General features: G+C 34.6%; 3 protein-coding genes and 1 long non-coding RNA gene across 8 annotated transcripts; 1 reads left to right on the forward strand and 3 right to left on the reverse strand.

Moving 5' to 3' along the window:
• LOC109357212 (transmembrane emp24 domain-containing protein p24beta3-like) lies at window positions 1,342–3,034 on the reverse strand. Its single transcript, XM_019601006.1, has 4 exons — window positions 2,802–3,034; window positions 2,482–2,668; window positions 2,256–2,363; window positions 1,342–1,536 (listed from the first exon to the last, which is right to left on the reverse strand). The coding sequence occupies exons 1-4, from the start codon at window positions 3,006–3,008 to the stop codon at window positions 1,403–1,405; spliced, it is 636 nt and encodes a 211-aa protein (XP_019456551.1). The 5' UTR covers window positions 3,009–3,034; the 3' UTR covers window positions 1,342–1,402.
• Window positions 2,568–4,495, forward strand: LOC109357213. Its single transcript, XR_002108835.1, has 2 exons — window positions 2,568–2,663; window positions 2,797–4,495. It is a non-coding gene; the product is annotated as an uncharacterized LOC109357213 (long non-coding RNA).
• LOC109357211 (heat stress transcription factor A-7a-like) lies at window positions 3,020–7,060 on the reverse strand. Of its 2 annotated transcripts, XM_019601005.1 has the most exons (5): window positions 6,444–7,060; window positions 5,212–5,869; window positions 4,706–4,780; window positions 4,377–4,464; window positions 3,020–3,034 (listed from the first exon to the last, which is right to left on the reverse strand). In XM_019601005.1, exons 1-4 carry the CDS (start codon window positions 6,771–6,773, stop codon window positions 4,409–4,411), a joined length of 1,119 nt encoding a protein of 372 aa, XP_019456550.1. In that variant the 5' UTR covers window positions 6,774–7,060; the 3' UTR covers window positions 3,020–3,034; window positions 4,377–4,408. The 2 variants fall into 2 exon arrangements, with proteins under 2 accessions (XP_019456550.1, XP_019456549.1); XM_019601004.1 differs by lacking the exon at window positions 3,020–3,034 and having other exon boundaries at window positions 4,142–4,464.
• Window positions 8,339–13,548, reverse strand: LOC109356825 (ETO1-like protein 1). 4 transcript variants are annotated; one of them, XR_002108792.1, is made up of 6 exons: window positions 13,021–13,545; window positions 10,875–12,587; window positions 10,056–10,347; window positions 9,501–9,810; window positions 8,646–9,079; window positions 8,339–8,604 (listed from the first exon to the last, which is right to left on the reverse strand). XR_002108792.1 is itself a non-coding variant. In XM_019600384.1 (6 exons), the coding sequence occupies exons 1-5, from the start codon at window positions 13,161–13,163 to the stop codon at window positions 8,859–8,861; spliced, it is 2,679 nt and encodes an 892-aa protein (XP_019455929.1). In that variant the 5' UTR covers window positions 13,164–13,547; the 3' UTR covers window positions 8,339–8,737; window positions 8,837–8,858. The 4 variants fall into 4 exon arrangements, 3 of the variants coding, with proteins under 3 accessions (XP_019455929.1, XP_019455928.1, XP_019455930.1); XM_019600384.1 differs by having other exon boundaries at window positions 8,339–8,737; window positions 8,837–9,079; window positions 13,021–13,547; XM_019600383.1 differs by having other exon boundaries at window positions 8,339–9,079.

Here is a 23,102-nt window from a genome sequence, read left to right on the forward strand (position 1 = left end):
GGTAAGTAAGGCTTAAAAGTATAAAAATAAATATTACAAATTAGTTTTTGTCAAGTAATGTGATTGATAGCACAACCTATTTTATTGTCTGTGGGAAATTTTTAGGGATGGTGACATAAATTGCTAAATCCTTCAAACATTATGATGTATTATGATGTGAATGTTGAGCCATATGTTTTATTTTTGTGATTTGGAGGTGTGAGTGTATTATATTAGTATAGTAGGATATTTTGTAGGTTGTTCCAAAAATTGATATGTGATATTGGGAAATTTTAAAGGAAATATGTTATCAATGAGATGTTTTTAGAATCTCTGAATTGATAAGATAAATTTACTCCACCAAGCAAGGAAACCTAAATATTTGTGCCTATTCTACCCCAAATGAAAGGCCTTTGGCAACACTTGATAACGTTAGGCATTTCCCCTCTTGTTTTTGTGAGGTCAAGTATGTTTGCACCTTGATTCTTACTGTCAAAATCTATAGAGAATATGACTATGTAATTTGTGTATTGAGAGGATTAAATGAACAATATTTTATGGTTAGATCTCATATTATGTTAATGGGCATCTTGCCTACTATAAACAATCTTTTCCTTACTAATCCAACAAGAAAGACAAATGAACTTACCCCTCGATGATAATAGACTCCTAGTAAATGTCTCTAATGACATTATGGACAATAGAGTTAGAGGAAAGGGCAAAGGATTTAAGAGTCACTAGGTCAGTTTGGGGGGAAAAACCAAAATCAAAATAAGTTCAAAGTAATACTATAAGACTCGTGAGAATATCAATAACTACATAACTCAAGACTCGAAAGAAGATGAACACATCAATGACAAAGCATCTAAATCTTTATCTAGAAAAATTGTTGAGGGATCAACCTTAGGACTCACTCCTCAACAACACAAAGCAAATATGTCTTTTCTACAACATTCTGCTCATCCACAACCTTACAATGGTAACTAGATTGTGATTCCACTAATTCATCAAGACACAAACCCCACATTGAGTCAATTTTGGAAATCTAATTGTTGGATTATTAGTATAGGACCATTAATCATGTGTGTTAGTCTATCTCAAAATTTCCAACCTTTAAACAAAACAAACTTATATTTGAATTAAATAAGTTTAATGAGTCTGTTCAGGAAATACCAATTTCAAAAATAAAAGTATTAAATATTGGAGATCAATCAACTCATTAATACACTCTTTTACTATTAATTTCACTTGAATCAACCAATCATATTGGATTTCTAAACATTGAAAAAGCTACACATGTGATCATTTTTATTGTACCTAGGACAGTGATCACAAAATAAAGGAGAAATTTGAAATTTATTATAGAGAAGTTAGGTACAAAAATAAGAGAATAATGAAAAAGGAGTATTTTGAATAGTGAAGGCTACACTCGATTGTAAGCAAATGATTTGCTGAAGAGGCGACGAATGTATACAACTTGCATTAAACTTGTAGCAGCTATTAGAATATACTCTCCCATTGTGAACAACACTACACGTTTTCTAGTGCCCTCATTTGCTGCATTTCCAAAAATTCAAACACAACAAATTAATTAAAACCTATCTTACAATATGGACAAAAGTTAAATTATGAATGGGTCAATGAAATTCATATCATCTTTAGCCAATGTTAATGACTAGAGGTAACCATAGGCAAATACAAATTGATTGTAAAGAAGATGATAAATAACTTTCAGAGATAAAAAGAACTAATACGATAATATTGATATATAAAAAAGTTAAAATTAAATATTAATGGTATGAAAATGATAGTTGATTAAAACAAAATGCATGAGATGAAAATTTTCACTATTATAAATTTAACATCATCTTTATATATGAATCAATTTCATCAATAATTAAAATGTAATGAATTATTACAAAGAAAAATATTTACAATCTCTACCTACAAAAAATATTTTAGAAGATTTTATAGACTTTTCACATATTATCATGTCAAAGAGAAATGGGTCAATGGGTGTATTTTAAATATCAATTGAACACCTTTATGCATCTATATAAAACAACTAGAAAAATAAATACATAAAAAATCAATAGGAAAAAATACTATAAGATAATATTTTTACCATTATATATATGAGGAGATGAAACTTTTATGCAAATGCAAAAGAAACAATTTGCTATTATTTTCCATAAAAACTACTCATAATAATGAAAATATGTGATTAAGTGAATGTTGGAGAAGTTAATAGAAAGTTGGGAGTTAGAAAAAGTTACTATATCTGTGTCTAGCATCACGTGCTTTCAAGTACTTTTGCTCTGATATTACAGATTCCAATGCTTCTCTCAACTCAGCAATCTTCACATTAATTGGGTCCAAATGCTCTAAACCCAAAAAGCAAATTAAAATGAGTCATAATTGGTTGAAAGTAACATAATTGTAGTGAGTTTTAGAGTGGCATGCATGCACAAAAACATGGAAGTAAGTAAGTAAGTAACTAACCATCTTTAGCTAAGTCATGCTCATTTGGGATGTGACCAACATGAATGTAGAAAGAAACAGTTTCTGGTGTGGAAACAGGATTATGAAAGCAGAATTTGTATATTCCATGGTGTAAGGCTTTCAACTCAAACTTCTCCCCTGATACTCCCTTCAATGCATATGCCATTGTCCCATCTGGTGCTGTCACCTATACACCATACCTTATATTCATTAATACATCACACACACATATATTATATAATAATATCATAAAAGGAAAACATAAGAAACCCAAAAACTAAAATATGAAAAATGAGGAAAAGTGCTGTGGGGTAGCTTACAGAGAAATCAATTCCAGGATGATCAGAGCCCCAGAAAATATCATGGTCCATAACTATAAAATTGCCAGAAATAATGTCACCTTCATTTGCAATATATTCTGATACACATTCCACATCGTTTAAACTTATAGAAAGAGCAAGCCCATGACATATTATGGTGCCAATGAAAGTGATCACAATTGTTAAGATCTTTGAAAACCAACCCATGCTTAATTTTCTTACTTGTTTCGGATCTTTGTTGGGAGAAAGTAGAATGGTAAGAATCATTCATCAAATGGGAAATTTTAACGGCTTTAATTTTGGTTCACTTGTTTAACAAGTCGCTAATTCCATCTACAAAATCGCACTATTCATTTGTTGTTGTAATAATTTCATTATCACCACACAAACATATATACTTTATAAAGTCATATATAGTTATGAGATTAATTTTGATGTGAATCTTACTCTGAACCTTTAAAAAATAAAGTGAAACTCATGTATTAGAGACACGACTTTCTCCAAGACTCACATTTCTGATCCACGACTTCCCTTAAATCATGGGTGGTATACACAATTTCAATTAAAATTATATCCAACTATATGCTTTGGACCATACTCTAATAAAATCACCATGCTTTGATAATGATAGTTGTGGTAAGTAGTGCCACATTTCAATCCTAAAATGTAAAAGCATAAGATAAGGCTGGTTATTGAGTTGGATGGTGTACTTCTTTATGTCTATGCCATCCATGCACCTATTGGTGGACACAAATTAATGAAGACCAAGAGTGAAAAAGACAAGGGAAACAATAATCAACACAAACAAAAAAACATATACATGAAAATATCACTTTGCATGTTTGTTTGTTGAGATGATAGTCATTCACTATCCAAACTATAGAAAGCTAGCATTGCAGTGAAGTAAAAGATATCAATGGAGTCCCAAGGAAGTGAGTCCTCCAAAAGATGTAATAGTTAAGTGTTTGTTAATGGTTAGCAATTAAGTTCTTTTAAGATTTAGAATATTGGGAAATACACTTTTTTTATACTACCAATGGTATCCTCTCATTCTGTTGTGTTGGGTAATGAATTATCTCTTTTGGGATTGGGATTGTCCATCTCAACAAGTGTCACTCCCAGAAATCGAACCATTGACCTTTTATCATCTTCTGAATCTAATAAAGCCTTACACCACTAAACCAATATCTTATTGGTTAGAAAATACACTTTGAAATGAATCTTGAAAGTTCTTTTTTTCTTTACCCCTCTAAAATTTGAGTTGCAAATATAAAAAAAAGTGCTTTCAAATGTTGCGAATATATTATTGTGACAACCATGTGATTATGTATGCCTAGCTAACAACAAAAAATGACCACTTTCATTATTTGAACATGCTCTAGACTATGACACATGTAATGTGAATGGAATCATGGACACGTGAAGATACCAAACTACATGGTACACATGTCTAATATAATGTAACATCATGAAATTTGTGGACCCTGATCTGTTTTTGTTTCTGACCATAGTGGCAAAGGACACAGAATAATAGAATAGTAGGGGATCAAAAATCAAACCCACAAGGTTTACCACCAAATGATCCTTCATTCAAAAGCAACATTGAGTTATGATTCTTGTAGATCAGCAACATCATGTATCCATTCTACAGCTTCTGAATAATCTACATTCCATAATGGTAACATTTAAAATAACTAAGAGGGAAAGACAATTATCTACTTTGACAAACTCAAATGTTTTATGTACCTCTTGTTCCATAACTTTTGTACAAGGTTTCCTTTTATAACACAAAGTAGTGTTGTAAAAACTCAAAGTTGTACAAAAGATGTCACAAACAGACATGAACAATAGTGCTCTTTTAAGAATGATGCATTACATAGATTTAGAAAAACCAAATACTGAACCTTGAGTGAATAATGACAGAATCTCTGTCACTACTACAGATTCTTGTTCAAGCAGCAGCTGCATTTGCAACCTGCCTAATAATCAAACATTGAGAAAAAGTGAAACATTGAGGCACTACCAAATGCTACAATATATATGACATATAATAGGGTTAGAAACATAAAGATAAATCATCTCCATAGATATTCTGCAGGGTATTTTTCTGTCTTGCTAATTGTGATAATGACTCCATCATATGAATGCAATATTGGCAGGACTTGGACTGAAGAAAGTTGAAGTTGATCCAATGCAGTTTATTTTAGGAAAAAACTCCTCTAAAGTGAGCTTGAGTATAAAAATAGGAAAAACCGAAAATCGGGGTGCGACAAATGGTACATACTATATACCCTTTCTTTCTTATTTTATAATCAGACTCGCCTTAGAGGAGTCTTATCCATTCATTTAGGACCAGAACCCATGTAACCTAAGCGATTCGCCAATATATTGACATCTTCATCTTGATCACCTTGAGAAGTTATTATGTCTAATTCACCCTCAGAATTCTCACTGAAAAGTTCTTCCCAAAACCCTTCATCAAGTTCTTTATCCACCCTCTCTTCTTCATGTTCTCTCATCCCTCTACCAAATCCTTGCATTTCCATAGCCAGCATTTCCAACTCAGAAACTTCATATCCATATTCACCAAACTCTAGTGGCTCAACTTTCACACTACTACTAGGTCCTTGATCAATTGGTCTTCTTCTCTTCTTAGTGATACCTTCTTCAAGCTCCTTTCTTTTCTCTTTCTGTTGTACTAGTTGCTGAATAAAAGTTGGATTTCTCATAGCTCTAGCTAAGAAAGCCATCATTTGTTGCTGCTTCATTTCTGTCCCTTGCAACCTTTCCTCCATTTCCATAAGATAAGATCTTGTATTCTGTTGCTGATGTCTAAGTTTCATAAGCTCCATCATTAGTACTTCCTTGTCGCGCCTCAAATGATCGATCTCGTCGTCTAGTCCAAAACTTCCAACTTCAACATAATGGCCTTCTTGTGCTTGTTGCAAAGTAGTACTAGGTTGTGAAGGAGCTTTTCTTCTTCTTATGTTACCTAATAGGTGCCTTTGACCTCTAAGGAATCCTTCATTTGCAAATTCCCATCTATCTGGATCATTTTTTCTAAAACCCTGTAAAATTTAACCTCGTTTTTAATATCAAAAACCAAAAACTCAACTCGGTCAAGGTACTAAATTGCGGCTCACAACCACAATTAAAGTGTAATATTGTAGATTTGGCAGTCTTGGCACAACCACATACATGCAACATAATAATTGTCACTATGATCATAATCACAATTTAAAACCATCATAGTCGAATCACACACAAATAGATAATAAACTGGAATTGTAACTAATTGGCATTACAATAGTAATTGGAGAAAGTGTGAGGCCAAATTGGAAGGCTTCAATGAATTCTTCAACATCAGGAGCATGTATGACATAGGAGAGATCCAGAACCTACAAGACTAATCACTTTAAATGTTCAATAATACAATCCCTAATGATATTTTTATTGATAAAGCAAACATACATCTTTGATAATTCATTACAGTAACCCATTAACAAAGAATGTAAAACTGGTCTGAGAAATAATAATATCAACCCAAAAATGAAATAGAAGTAAAACATAAATAATCCTATGGACATTGAAATTGTAAAGGTGAATTGAAGAAAAGTAAGAAAAGAGAAATTTAAGACTTACATAAGTGTTTAGTTGTCTAACAAAGCTAGAGAAATTGTTGTGCTTGAAGTATCTAGGAAGGAGGGTCCCAGAGAAAGCATGTGGATCCCAAACAACAAAACTAGAACCATTTATAGTCCATGAAACTATGTGATTGGTGGTTGGATCATCAACTGCATCAAAAGTCTTTGTTAGAAATGGAGGTGGCCCTGCCTCATGAAGACCATTCATTGGTTTTGGAGGAATAAGAGGAGCCATTGATGAATCATTACCACTTTCTATGTGGTATATTGATGATGATGATGATGCTTGTTCCCAGTATTCTTCTTTCACTGGGTATAAATAGTTCATTTTTTTTTGGAGAAAAGATGAAAATCTTTAATAAGTCCTAAGTAGACTTCGGATTCAAATCTTGATATATGAATTTACTTTGATCTTCCAAATGGGTTTTTTCATTTTTGGGAAAGGATCAGAAATAGAAGAGATAAGTGAAACTAGGAAGTGTTGATATTGGTTTCTCAAAGAAGAAAGTAGAGTATCTAAGTTTCCTAGTTGGGAATGTCGTTTTGGACAGTTAATAAGAAAAGACTGTTTTCATACCTAACTAAACATTACAAGAACAAAAGTGCTTAACTTATGATATTTCAATGATTTATATAGAAATAGTAGTTCAATGTACTAAAAAAAATTAGAATTATGAATAGAAGTTTCTAGATATGTTGGAGCAATATTATGTTATTTTATTCAACCCCTGTCCTCAAATAAGTGGCTATGGAATCTTGAAGCAAGAGTGTGTTATTTTATCTAAGTATTTTGTAAGTAGATAAGTTATTTTATTTGGCAATAAAATTATGATGTATGTCTTATTTTCTATAAAAATATTTATAAAATAAAACAAAACAGTATATATGTCATCCTTTTACTAACTGGAGGAGATAAATTATATTATGATGAAATATTTTATTCTCTTATTTAATTATTCAAATCTTATTGGTGGCTATGTAATCCTTTTCACACAATTGGGTAGCAACACCTGTAATGGAATCAAATCTAAATCACAAATACTATTGGGAAGGTTTTGTACTATTTTAGTTTTTAGCAACACCTGTAATTGAATCAGATCTAAATCACAAATACTATGTGCCACCAATTTTTGTGTGTAGATTCTATGGTACCATAAATTGAAGAACAAACCTTTGTTTATTAGTATGACCGTACATGGACAAATTTTAATGTTAGCTTACTTGGCAAAAGGGTAGGGTCAAGTTGATCCCGTACTCCATTTTTACATAGAATAATTACTGTTTAAATATGTATTAGGTAAGTAAATTGAATAGGGTATAAGGGTATTTATATTATGTTATAGGGTTGCTTAAAAGAAGAGGACAATTGTGTAGGCATATAATGGAACAGAAGCATGTGATGGCAATGCATGAGAGTGACACGTATAATAATATCCATACCTTATTATTGATATAAAAAAAAATAGAATATCCATACCCCTAGGAATACGAGTAGGTGACTCACCAAAGTATCCTCCACTTGTCCAACTTGCATTTCTTTATTCTTAAACAACTCACAATGGAAAGAATATAATATATATATGGTGGTGCATCGTCACCATGTTAAAGAAGGAATATAATTATATTGGTTTTTGACTTTTGGTTCTTCTTTTTTAAACAATGGAAGTAATTTTATACTTTTGAGGATAAGGTACCTAAAATGACACGTAACCAATGAATTTCTGTTAGATATTATTGAAATCTGATGAATGTTCTAGAAAGTACGTACTAGACTTTTATTACCACACATGGTATTTGTAATTTGGCACAAAACAAGTGAATTTCCTTAAGGAAATGTATATCTTCATTTAGGTTAATAAAACTTTAATCTTATCATAAGGGTAGACTAAAAAATGGTGAAAATTGACATGCACATTCAATACAAAATAGTAAGATCAACAAATACAAAATTTGGACCACCCCCTACTTGGGGGAAAATGGTAAAAATTCACATGCACGTTACTATAGACAGGAATATAATTTAACTACTATACTTTCCATATTACAAATGGAAAATCTTCTACTTTCACATGCATGTTATATTTTCTTTCAACTACTATGTATGCATGTAATGTTAGTGTTGGAAACCAACACCACAATAGCGTATAAAACAATTCCTACATTTTGTCCTTTACAAATTTCACTTTTCATGACTTGGCTGATGGCAGCTCTCAAGTGGTGGCCACTCTCCGGCGTCCACCGTTCTTCACGGTGTGGCTATATGGTTGGTTGCAAATTTATAAATGATAAACTCTTTCTCACAAAATGTCTTGACACAAGGCTCATCACTCATCAAGGGTGTCCCCCACCCAAAAGCCAGAGACAAATTCCTTTTGAGGCATTGAGAGATCACTGATATTCGATAGCCGGAGACTCATGGCTCGTGACTATTAACTCGGCTGTGAAGTTCCAACATTTCTTGGTGGTTTGGATCCACTGAGAGTGCGGCACGACAGTCTCTTAGAGCACCTAAGACATCCCCTTTGTGTTCATGAAATGCCGCACGTAGATGCAAGAGATGCAAATCAGCTTTGAATGCTATAGCTTTAGAGAGTTCTGCAATGGCTTCCTCTTCCTTATGATTGTCCATCAATACTGCAAGAACCCACATGTTAGAAATAGACACAAAAGAGGGAAGATAATGAATTTCTTCTGGCGTTTCATCAAATGTATGGGAGGGTGGTCCTAGCATAATTACATAATCAAATCAAACTAAATCAAGTCCATGTCAAATCATAGGTACTAAGCCAAAACCAAAGATAAAATGTTCAACACGGAATCCCAAAACCAGCCAGCTCAAACTATAGGTATTGAGCCATCAAAGATAAAGAGTATAGGTGCCAAATATTCCATATTAGGCTTTATAATACATGTGTTGCACACACACACATACTTGGGCGGCGCATGCATATTATACATATACACAAGTAAGGTGAAATTAACCATAGGCATTGTGATTTATGACAGTTAAGTTCAAATATTTAGTTGAAAAGGAAAAAGAAGGTCAAATATTTACCTGCAGCACGGTATCTATAAGGATACACCCGGAGTGGATCTAATCTAGTCACCATCTCCAGATCTGCCTTTGCAAGCTCACGATCACAGTACTCAGATCTCTTCTCATATGCAGATGCATTGTTTTTTGCCTTCTGAATAAGCTCAGTCATTTCCTTGTAAGCAGTAACCTTGTCGTTCTTAAGACAATGAACACGAGCGAGACCCTGATGGGCTCGCGTGTGTTGGATGTTAAGCGCATTGATATAGCAATTGGCTGCTGAGTCCAACTTTCCACAGTCAACGAGAACACTTCCAAGATTGTTCAATGCCTGGAGAATTAAATGGAAGAATAAGGAGTAAAACTATAAACTAATTATGTCCAAAGTTGCATAGTCTTATGGATGTTATAAAATTCCATTTATATAAAATGGCTAACAATTTCAGCAGCCTTTAGATATAGACATTGATGGCAAGTTCCATTTCTTATCTCTATATATCAATTCATCTTTGCTATTACCTACAGCTGAATAGCGAAACATTTTGCAAGAGTAGTATAAATACAATAGAACCATACCTGACCTTTGCGCAGATTATCTGAAGGACACTTCAAGGCATCTTCCAGAAGCATAATAACAGTTGAAGAACATGATGAATCTAGACTAGAGTCAGCCAGTGCATAAGCCTTCAGGAAAAAAGCCTCAAAAGACCTCTTCATACTGATAGACTCTTCAGCTTTCCGGAGCCCTTCATCATAATAACCTGTATCATACAAGATCCATCCCTCATATACGAGTCGTTCATGCTCAGTTGATGCATGTTGCCGAGCTAATTGTAAACTGCGCATTGCTGCCTCGGGACAGCTCAACCTAAATCAAATAAATATGTCATATTTATGGTGTTTGCAAATAAAAATCCTGATCAGTATTAAAATAAAGGAAAGGGGATACTGAAGCCAGAAAATTTTCCTTTCCAGAAATACTTCCACAGGGGTAACTCGGATCTCAAAAGAAAATATAATACATTGAGGGCTTTTCCTCCTTTGCAATTGAGTTTAACTATCACAGATGGTGCATCTTCTAAATAAACAAAGAATTCCAACTATATGTAACCAGTAGACTAAAGTATCTACCATTGACCTTTTCAGTAATGAAACTTACCGTGTTATTCAATATTATTAAACAACAATTACCAAATCAGACTTCCTAATACACTTGATGCTAGGTTAAATTCAAGGGTTTAAACTTTTAACAATTACCAAACTTCGGTGACATTCTTTTTTGGGTTACAATGATGGCATGAAGGTTTGATCCTATGACCTCCTGGCTCCTACAAACTACACAGGTCCTTCACCTGAAGTCCAATCTTAGTGGTTTACAATACATTTATAACATACCTCAGGAGAAGCAGTGACTGTCTGAAGTATAGAACACCTTTGGCCGCATCAGATTCAAGCATCTGGTAGATAACAGATAGAGAACCAATATCATCAACGGCAGACCAACAATCATATAACCGTGCCCAACAATCTGCCGTTGTCCAATGTTCAACATGCTCGCGCACAAGAGTACAGAGTTGGGAAGCAGCAACGCGCCCCTCAAACACTCTATAATCCGGACAAAGAGTGAGAATCGTTTGAACATCATATAGAGCTGCTTTGTAGTCCTCAAGAGTCAGGTAGATTAAAAATCGTAGTTCCAAGCATTCTAACGAAAGTTTGAAACCGAGAATCCGATTGATTTCGGCCAGTGCATCTTGAGCATCATGTGTCTTAATGAATGACGCAGCCCTGTACATGTAAGGATATATAAGAGTCGGGTCCAGATCAATCGCTTTCTCAAGGTCCTTCCATCTTGTCTCGTCGTCACAATATAGTGATCTTTCCTGGTACATCCATCCGAGTGGAGTAGCAGATGATATAACTGAGCTGAGTTTCTCATAAGGTAAAAGCTTCTCACCCTTTATGTAGTCTAGTCTCGCTAAACCTGCAACCGAATAAACATGCCCTGCATTTACAGCGTCCTTGAAAAGACAACGAGCCTCGTCATATTCTTTCCTTAAGAGTCTTACACATCCCAATTGATGAAAAGCCAGAAGTCTTTGCTTGTCATTTTCAGCAAAATCAACTAGCCGTTCCAGGAAATGAGCTGTGGTGTCTGAACTAGAATTAAGGTTCATAGAAACTTCACTTAAGAAACAAAAAAGAGAAAATGAATTTGGTCCAACCATGACTTCGAGTTGCTGCCTATTAGTGTGTATAAATATCTCCACGACCCGGTTATCATTCAAACAGTTCGGAAGATCACGTAAAAGGACTTGTAAACAGGTTGCAGCAAGGACAAATGAATTCTCATCTAGAGCATATTCCATGAGCTCCAAAGCATCTTCTTTAGATGAAACTAAAGAAGCGAGTCTTCTATCACAGGCATCTTTGAGTCTTTCACAACAATACTTGTTTGCAAAAACTAATATTTCCAACAAAAGATTTGGAGGGACCTCAATTAAACTGCCGGTCAAACTGAAATAACTTATCGCTCTCATACCCGAAGGAGAAATATTGTTTTCAGACAAGTCTATACTCTCAGAATGTGATTCACTGAAATATCCCTTCAGCATTGCATGAAATGGTTCCGAAAGTTCAGAAATCTTTTGTCTATCACAAATTATCTTCTCATTTCCGATTGTGAAAATAACATCTTGTGAAATGTGGCTCCCATTTATCAAAATTCTCTCCTGGGAACTTAAATTTACACCAAATGAAAGATTAGATGCTACATCTATGGGCTCAAACTCTTGTGCACATTTACCGCAACTCCTCAGCAATTCAGCTATTAACTCTTCCCCTTGCTTTTCATATTTCAACCATGCCCCAAATATAATCTTCTCATGAACCGTATCGGCTCTCTGCCACGCTGCCCGGAGGCTTCTTTGCATCAATTTAACTTCGCCGAGGCCCCTAAAGACCTGGTATTGTAACAACAACAGATTCGACCGCTCTTGTGGAACACATGATTCAAGTTCTTCATGGATTTGAGCTAAAACTTCCACATAATCAATAGGTTTAAAGAATGGTAGTATAGGTGGCTGTGCAACCTTGATCAGAGACTCTCTACAGTAATAATTGATAGAAAACGAAAACATTTCATCAGTTGAATGGAAAAAAGGTTAGAACCCATTTGTTTTGGATTATTTCTAAACAAAATCACCCTTTTCTGAAGACAATAAAAATCACTTATAACTTGTAAGGTATTGGCATATGATTGGATAAAAAAATCAATAATCGGAATCTCTAAAATCAGGTTTGTAATTAATAATTAGAAGCTGCATAGGTAAAATTGAGTGTCTCATTGGATTTTTACCAAGCACTGATAGTTTCTGTTTTATGTATAAAAAAAATCAGATTTTTTTTTACAAATAGCTTATACTTTACACCAAAATCTATAAAATGTAAATCATTTTCACACAATCTAACAATAACTATTTGTAAGCTTAAACAAACAGGCCCTTAAGCTTAAAATTGAAATCAAATCTAGGAGACTTACATCGATGCAGAAGAGGATTGTGATGACAACTTGGGAAGTTTCCCTCTTTCTATTTGAAGCCATGATTGTGGATTTAGAGCACTAGGATTTGATTCTTTACACGAATCAGCAGTGAAGAAAGTCCTCATGGGGCATAACCGCATAAGACACAAAAAATTCCCAGATCTCCAAAATAGTGCTATTAATTATATGATTCCTCTTCAAAAATCAAAACTTTATAAAATGGGGACACATTCCACTACGCGTTCAGCTCAATAATTTACAAACCCTAGAAAAAGCAAGTAACATTCCCCCACCTAAAGGTCCTATTTTTATGAAATCAATAAGCAATAAAATGAAATTAAATTAATGGGTCATCATTGAATTGATCCAATTTAAAAGCATGAATAAAGCTTCTTCAGAATCTGAAATGAAGGGTTAGGGTTGGGAAGCATAGAGATAAAAGTGAGAGAGAAGAAGAAGAAGAAGGGGGAATCAAATTGAAAAAATATTGGGACTTTAAATATACTTTTCATTTCATTCTTTTGGGTTTTGTGAAAGGAAAAGTATAATACTTTGGTTTGGAGCGACCATAGAAATTGGAATTGCAACCACTGTTTGTTGCTTCAGTTATCAAAACTGTAATAACTAAATAAAATTATATTTTTAATATAAAAAATAATTAATTCAGTAGCAGCTAATAAAAATGGATTAATTTTAAAATTTAGTTATTTGTAAACCGAAATTTTGAAAAAATAGAAGAAAAAACACATAACACCCTATTGATTTCCAAAATTTTGTGTAAAATTTCTTAATCTTGTAAGACTTAAGTGTCATTCTCATCCTCTCACATTTTGTTATTGTTAGGTGATATTAACAACTTTTATGCAATCTGTTGTTGGAGTTGTGATCTTATATTATTTCTTTTTTTGGTTTCCTACCCTTGTATTTTAGATAATTCTGTTTAAGTTGAGAATATTCATAGGTATGTGGGGCTAACTCTTTCAGCCTGTATTTTTTTCATTCATAAGATTCGAATCTCAAACCCTACTTAAGTGGAATTAAACATGTACCACTTAAACTAACACTCGTTAGTTAGGTTCTTTGCTTTGAATGCAAGTGATAAATGCTTAAAATAAGAATATATATCTAAAAAACAAAAGTAATTATTCTCATATTATTGCACTTGTCTAATTTTGTTATTAGTTGTGCTGTTTTTTTTATGCTAAGAAGAAATCCTATGATAAAGAATAGAAAAATCATAATGTGAAAAACTTAATACCAATCACATAATTGTATATTCTGATAATAAAGACCAAGAAAATGCTAATCAGAATTGGTTTAGGCATGGAGTATATAGTAAGTGATTATACTTTTTGTGATAAATTGTATTTGTTCTTTTATGGATGAATGGTTTAGTTGGACAGAACATTCAGACAAGAGTTCTTCTAGTATTCTGGATGGAAGTTGATTTGGACTTGTTGGTGGAGGTACTTAAACAATTTTTTTAATAATTAAGTCAGTATTAGTATACTAATAGTAGGAAGCAGAGAATATATATTAACGAATAAGTGGTAAAAAGATAATAATGATCAGAAATACTTCTTGTTGGGGGAAATTCATATTTATAGTGTTTGAGAAAGAAGACGTGGATCTAGATGATACTGTTGGTCTGGCCGACCATTCTGGTTTTTGGGGCTACTTTTCCAGTTCAGATAGATTTGACAGATCCATACTATGTACATAGTTGATTAGTTGTCTGGGGCAGGTTTGGTAGTCGCATCTCAAACCTCTCTTTGTCGTGTTGGCAGGAGGGTAAGTAGGACTACAGGTTGTACGACAGTGTGTTGTCGCCGGTGTGTCAGGTGGAAGTGGTTCGAAACACGGTCTAGTGAGTCTGACCAATGAGCATGTGAAGTCCCTTGAGTGGTCGTATCCAGACGTTGATCAGTTGTGAGATAGGATCATCCAGACAAACATGATATCTGGTTAATCAGGATGGAAGAATATGGCTATAAAATGTTTTTTTTGTTGATAAAGTGTACTACTATAATACCTTTTATGATCTTCAAGGCAGTACGACTATAAATTTAAATCTTAAAAATGTCAATTATTTGAAGATAGGGAAAAAAAAATATGCAAATGGGTAATAACCTTTGAGTAGTGGCACAGTACATTTATTATGTTGGCAGTGTTATATTTATTTTTGTTTGATTGATTGAAAGTGATATGTGGAGCTGTCGTTAATAAGGAATATAAGAAATATATTCTGCCGACTAACCAATCATTTCAAGCATGTTCACTAACAGTAATACCGTGCTGTCTACACCTTCCAAATGTTTGCACCATTTTTGCTTAATGTAAACGGATCTATATAGACAAGTATATTTATAGTTTATACAAGTATAAACATTGTTTTTTAGATGCAAGAACTGGTTGAAGTAGTACACATTTGAGTTTGTATATAAGCAAGGTCATTTGTTCCAGAATAAAAAATTCTTATTTGAATAGCATCAATGTCCTCCAAATTACCCTCTAAATGAGCCTTCAAATATGCACAAGGGGGTTTGCACTCATTGAAAAAGTCCTTATAGGAACACATGGTCTTGAAAAGGATATTGGGTTTTTGGGCCCAAGCCCAATGCCAATCACAACAACAAGCATGGTTAAGTTCATTTTGTGATTGAAGAGACAACACTCTTTAATTTGTTGAACTAGAAGAGCACTTTTGGTGATGTTAATGATGATTGATGGATAATGAAGAAACTCAAGAAAGGATCCTCACAAAAGGCCAGAGGGAATACTTCCATCTTGTCTATTCGTGGTGAGTGGTTGTGGGTTTTTTTTATACTACCAAGGATATTTCATCACATTTGTGGATAAGTAACTAATCCATTTTAGGGTTCGTGAGTGGTCCTCCTAACAAGTGTCACTCACAAGAATCAAACTTTCAATCTTAGGATATAGTAAAACCTTATACTATTATATCAATATCTTGTTGATTATATGTGTAGGTTTGCATGCTTGGAGTTAATGCAGCTACATAAAATCCAATGACAAATTTCTAATCAATGTATGGACTTTGGACCTATGTTAAACTCATTTTATTGGATTGGTATACATATATTTCTTAACATTTCATGTGCATTTTTTGTCTAGTTAATAATGGTCGTGGGTTATAGACTTGTACAAAATGACAACAACTGAACAACGTACATAACCTTAGCTGTTTTATAACAAAAGGCCTCAAAAAATTTGTATAATATATGCACAAGAAATTCGATAATGTACCCATGTGTAGTAGTTGCAAAAGTGCTACTTCACTTCACTTTTCTAATACATTCCCTACCTTATTGCAATTTGCAAATCAATGTTTTCTTTATTTTCTTAGATTCTGTCTCTTATTATGTTACACCATACTTTTTATTCATGTGTATATAGATTTGCCTTGTAGGAAATCATTTTCATTATTAGTTCAGATTATGATCTCCAGCTAATTTTACTTATGTAATCTTTAATTTAATGATAAATTATTAACAATTTAGATTTATTATCCAAAATAATTGTTTTAATATCATCCAATAACTTCTACTCGTGAGAGAGAGAGGAGAAGAGAATCAGAAAATATATAAGAAAAAATATTGTGAAGATTTGAACCTAAAATTCATGTTCCACGCAATTTAATCAGTTCTTATTAACACAATACTTAAGTGTAGTTTCTTATCTTTTTTGTTAGATTAATCAAACTTTTAGATTAGGAAAATACACGTTAAATGAACTTGAGTGTAAGTGAAAGCAAAAGATTTGACCAAATATGTAATACCAATTCATCATATTTTTTATTCCCTATGGTAGTATGTTTGCACGTGTGATCAAAACTTTCACCTACTTATTAATTTAATGAACATATTCAATTAGAACACAAACAAACAGATGGTGGTTCAAGTGGTATATGTTTGATTCCTCTTAAGTAAAGTCTCAGGTTCGAGTCTTATGGTTGAAAACATATTCACTGGGAGAGTTAGTCTCATGTACATGTGGATGTTCCCAGTTCAAACAATATTACTTCCAGTGCGATGATACTTGTGAGAAACCAAAAAATTATAACAATAAAGTTTGCACCATTACCATACATTCATTTTTCAACTTTGAGCTTAATCATATATCCTTACATCCCACATGATTTGTATGTGAATATTATGTGATAATAAATTATATTCTTTTCTCAGAAGATAAATTATCTTATCTAGCCATTAAAATTGTGATATATATTCTATTTTTTAATTTTTAGAATTTTTTTTATAAAAAAAATGATAGTATTCAACTTCAAGTTAATTTTACTAATTCAGTTACATTACTAATAATTAAATTATGATGATAAATTATAAAACTATACTCTTTTTTGTTTTTTTAATGTATGCTTAGAAAGCGTTTTAACTTATCCAAAAAGGTAGGTTTGTATTGAAAATTGATGCATTTATAAAATTATAGTTCATTAATTAGCGTGTATTCATTAATTTCCCACTCAAACTTATCAAAATTAAATGCCGATGATGATAATAACTTGAACATTGTTAATACTATTGTTAGTAATGATTTGAGTTTCTTGCCTAGAACTAATATTATGATTAAGCTGATTAAGCCCATGTCAGTGGCCCTACCCACACCTGCACCAGTCTCACCTCTGGCCATGCCAATGGCCTTGTCCACGCTAATGACCGTCTCATGCACGCATCAGGCAAGAGCCATCCTGCACAGGGCTCAGGCCATTCAAGGCTCCTTCACGCACCAGGGCAGAGTCAGGGCAGCATGGCACGCCCTTTGTCCCTAAGAACCAAGTCAACCAAGCCTTGGCCCAGGTGGCTCACTCAAGCCACGACCCAGGCCAAGCATCAGTTAGGCAGTGCCAATGATCAGTTGATTAGAAATCTGGGCATAAGCTCAATAGGCCCATTACTTGTGATCCAAGTTATTGTGTTATTCATGTATTTTGTCATATTTAGCATGTGCTAATTAAGTTAGTTTTGTTAGTTGTTCTGTTATTTTCAAGTTGTTAATAGATTCTTCTTCCTATAAATAATTAAGAAGAATCAAGTTTGTTAATTCATTCAATCAATTAATAAAGGAAGTGTTAAAGTTCTTATTTCTTCTTCATCTTCATCTTTCTTTTAGTTATTCTTCATACAAGAAGAAGTTTCTCTTTTAATTCTTCTTTTCTTTGATGGTATCAGAGCTCTGCTGCTACATTCATCATGTCATTCGAGACATCATCTTTTGCCAATGTCACTCACAACAATCGTGCCCAAGATCCAGACTCACCTTACCATGTGCATCCCTCAGAGATCCTGTAAGTGCCCTTGTGTCCCATCTTTTGAATGGTGAGAATTATCACCAATGGGAAAGGGCAATGAGAATGAGTCTCATATCCAAACAGAAGTTTCCCTTTGTTGATGGATCAATAAAGATGCCTGCCAAGACAGATCACATCTATAGAGCATGGGAGAGAGCAAATAACATCGTAATATCATGGATAACCAGATCAGTGACACCTTCAATTGCACAAAGTGTCATATGGATTGACAAGGCTTATGAGATTTGGGATGAACTGGGTGAAAGATCAAGGAAATCTTTATAAAATTGTAGAGTTGCAGAGAACCATCACAAACTTCACACAAGGAGACCTTGATGTATCCAACTATTTTATAGAATTGAAGACCCTATGGGATGAACTTGACAACTTTAGGCCCATGCAAAAATGCAGATGTGAAGTACAATGATGTGGCGATGTTCTTTCTGATGTAAGGAATCACAGAATGGAGGACATGGTAATAGTCTTCCTTAGAGGGCTTAATGATTCATATGCAGGGGTCAGGTCACAAATTATGATCATGGATCCCTTGCCTAACATGAGTAAGGTGTTTGCCCTCATAATTCAGCAAGAAAAACAAATGTATGGACAAGAATTGGATTCTAAGGCAATGGCTATATCAAACAGTTGGAGAAAAGGAAGTTATTCTGGAATAGGCCAAGGACAAAGTTCAGGAAAAGCATTTGTACCAACCAACTCTGGAAGAGGGAGCTCAAGTGGTTCAGGAAGAGGATCATAGAACAAAGGCTCCAACAACAACAAATATTGCACACATTGTAAGAAAAATGGCCGCACAGTGGAAATATGCTATAAATTGCATGGATTTCCAGCCAACTTTGGAAAGAATGATAGAGTGTTCTCAGTGGTGAGCTCAAGAATGGAGGATCCAACACACACTCTAGACCAACAGACAAATCAAAGCGAACCTGTGTATGGATTGAGCAAGGATCAATATCAAAGATTGATAAGCATGCTAAGGCAGCCTAATGAAGAACCTGGGAAGATATGTCAAAATGATTCAAATAACATCACTAGTAGTGTACTATCATCCACATCCACATGCCTCAATAACAAAATATCAGGTAATTCTAAAACCATTAACTCCTATATAAATTGGATTCTGGACAGTGGTGCTACAGACCACATAAGTTCCAGCCTGGATAATTTCTCTACAGATAGAGAAGTAAAACCTATAAGGGTAAGATTGCCCAATGGAAATCAGGTAATAGCAACCTTTGCTGGGACAGTTTCTCTTTCCCCAGAGATGATCATTCACAATGTCTTATATCTGCCCAACTTTGCATATAATTTGATATCTATATCTAAATTCACAACATTATCCAAATGTATGCTATTCTTTGATGTTAACCACTGTGAAATCCAGGAGAAGAAGTCCCAAAGGATGATTGGTTAAACTAAATCTACCAATGGGCTATATGTCTTGCAAGTTCCTAAACACTTACATCATATAAATTTGTCTACTAATCTTTCTGCTTCTATATCTGATTCAAATGTTTAGCACTTTAGATTAGGACATGCATCACACAATTGTATGAATAAGATAAAGAACATGTTTCTTTTTGTTGAATTCAGTAAAGATTGCATATGTGATGTATGCCATCAAGCCAAACAAAAGAAGTTACATTTTCCTTTAAGTTGCACTCACTCATCTCATAGATTAGAGTTAATACATGTTGACATATGGGGACCCTTTCATGTCCCCTCTGTTCAAGGATACAAGTACTTCATGTCCATAGTTGATGACTATAATATATATACTTGGGTATATCTAATGAGGCCTAAGGCAGAAACCTCTAAGACTTTGCAAGAATTTATCTTAATGATAGAGAATCAGCTCAATCACAAAGTAAAGATTGTAAGGAGTGACAATGGCCCTGAATTTAACATGAAACCTTTCTATGCTAATAAGGGAATAGTTCATCAAACCACTTGCATCTATACTCCTCAACAAAATGGAATAGTTGAGAGAAAACACCAACACCTTTTAAATGTAGCTAGAGCTCTATTAATACAAAGTGGGTTGCCTAAGGTTTATTGGTCTTTTGCTTTGAAACACTCTGCTTATATAATAAATATTCTCCATACTTCTATCATAGAGAACAAAACTCCTCATGAAGCCTTGCTTAAGATCCAGCCTGATATGAACTCATTAAGAGTTTTTGGATGTCTTTGCTATGCTAGTACACATAGCCACTCCAGGGATAAATTTGATCCTAGATCAAGTAAATCCCTCTTCCTAGGTTACAAAGAAGGAGTTAAGGGATATGTGATTCTCAACTTGTCCAATAAAGCCATAGAGATTAGTAGAAATGTGGTGTTTTATGAAAACAATTTCCCTTACATCCCTCAAGAATCAACCAACCCTGATATCAGCAAGGCACCATGTGAACCTAACCCTCTCACCTTTGAGGACATTACATTTTCTCCACCTAAAGATAGAGGGAATATAGAACATCAGGATGAGGAGTTCAGTGATCAAACTCATAGGGAAAATGAAAACCTGAATCTAAGAAGAAGTAACAGAGTCCCTAAGACCCCTACTTACCTCCAAGATTATCACTGTGCCTTATTAAACAAAATCTGTGTTCCTACAACCCTTACTAAGTATCCTCTATCCTCTTCCTTAAACTATGACAGACTCTCAGCAAAACACAAATCTAGAGTCTTGTCTATAACTACCAACATTGAGCCAAAGACTTATTCCCAAGCCATTAAATTTCCTCAATGGAAGGAAGCCATAAACAAGGAGTTGTGTGTCCTCCAAGAAAATGATACCTGGATCATAAGCACCCTACCTAAGGATAAGTCTGCCATAGGATGTAAGTGGGTGTTTAAGATCAAATATAAAGCTGATGGGAGTATTGAGAGACATAAGGCTAGATTAGTTGCAAAAGGGTACACCCAAACTGAGGGGGTAGATTACCTAGAGACATTTTCTCCTGTTGCCAAAATATCCATTGTTAGGCTTGTGCTGTCTTTGGCTTCTATATACAATTGGCACATTAAACAACTAGATGTTAACAACACTTTTCTTCATGGAGAGTTGAATGAGCAGGTCTATATGGCCATACCACCTGGTCTCTTCCATACCCAACCAAATGAAGTTTGCAAACTTCAGAAATCCATATATGGTCTTAAGCAGGCAAGTAGGCAATGGTTTGCCAAACTCTCCAATTTCCTTGTCAAAAATGGATACCATAAATCCAGGGGTGACCACTCTCTGTTCACCAAATGGACATCCAAAGACCTAATCACTGCCATATTAGTTTATGTGGATGATATCATCCTCACTGGTAACCAGATAGATGAGATCAATGACCTTAAACAAATCCTAGACAAAACCTTCAAATCCAAAGATTTAGGTGATCTAAAATATTTCCTTGGTTTTGAAATTGCTAAGAGCAAAAATGGTATTTCTATGAACCAGAGAAGGTATGCATTAGAAATCCTATCTGATGCAGGGATGATTGGATGCAAACCATCCTCTACCCCTATGATCCCTGGTGCTCATATGCATCAGGACAACAATGAACCTTTCAAAGACCCTCATGCTTATAAAAGACTAATTGGAAGACTAATATACTTGACCAACACCAGACCAGACATAACCTTTAGTGTCAATCAACTAGCCCAATTCATGGCTTTCCCTACCAATTTGCACTACACTGCTGCTATGAAAGTTCTTAGATATGTTAAAGGCTCCCCTGCTCTTGGTTTGTTCTTTCCTACCAATTCTATTGTGCAGTTAAAGGCCTATAGTGATAGTGATTGGGCATCTTGCCCAGACACTAGAAGATCTGTAAGTGGATATTGCATTTACCTAGGGGATTCTTTAATCTCTTGGAAATCAAAGAAGCAAATTACTGTTTCCAGAAGTTCCTGTGAAGCAGAATACAGGGCCCTTGCCTTCACCACTTATGAGATCACTTGGCTTAATTATGTTTTAGAAGATTTGCAATTTAACTACTTTATGCCTACTATCCTTTACTGTGATAATCAATCTGCCATCTATCTTGCTTCCAATCCTGTTTTTCATGAAAGAACTAAACATATTGAGATAGATTGCCACACCATAAGAGAGAAATGCAGCCAAGGTTTGATTAAACTCCTACCTGTTCCTACTCATTTGCAACTTGCTGATGCCTTAACTAAGCATATGTGCCCCAACTTGGGGGGGGGGGTATCAAAATTAAATGCCAATGATGATGATAATAACTTGAATATTGTTAATACTATTGTTAGTAGTGATTTGAGTTTCTTGCCTAGAACTAATGTTATGATTAAGCTGATTAAGCCCATGCCAGTGGCCCTGCCCACGCCTGCATCAGTCTCAGCTCTGCCCATGCCAATGGCCTTGTCCACGCCAATGACCGTCTCATGCACGCATCAGGCAAGAGCCATCCTGCACAGGGCTCAGGCCATTCAAGGCTCCTTCACACACCAGGGCAGAGTCAGGGCAGCATGACACATTCAGGGGCCTTTGTCCCTAAGAACCAAGTCAACCAAGCCTTGGCCCAGGTGGCTCACTCAAGCCACGACCCAGGCCAAGCATCAGTTAGGCAGTGCTAATGATCAGTTGATCAGAAATCTGGGCATAAGCTCAATAGGCCCATTACTTATGATCCAAGTTATTGTGTTATTCATGTATTTTGTCATATTTAGCATGTGCTAATTAAGTTAGTTTTGTTAGTTGTTCTGTTATTTTCAAGTTGTT

The sequence above is a fragment of the Lupinus angustifolius genome, chromosome LG09, assembly GCF_001865875.1.
Source record: "Lupinus angustifolius cultivar Tanjil chromosome LG09, LupAngTanjil_v1.0, whole genome shotgun sequence".
In the NCBI taxonomy this organism is placed as follows: Eukaryota; Viridiplantae; Streptophyta; class Magnoliopsida; order Fabales; family Fabaceae; genus Lupinus; species Lupinus angustifolius.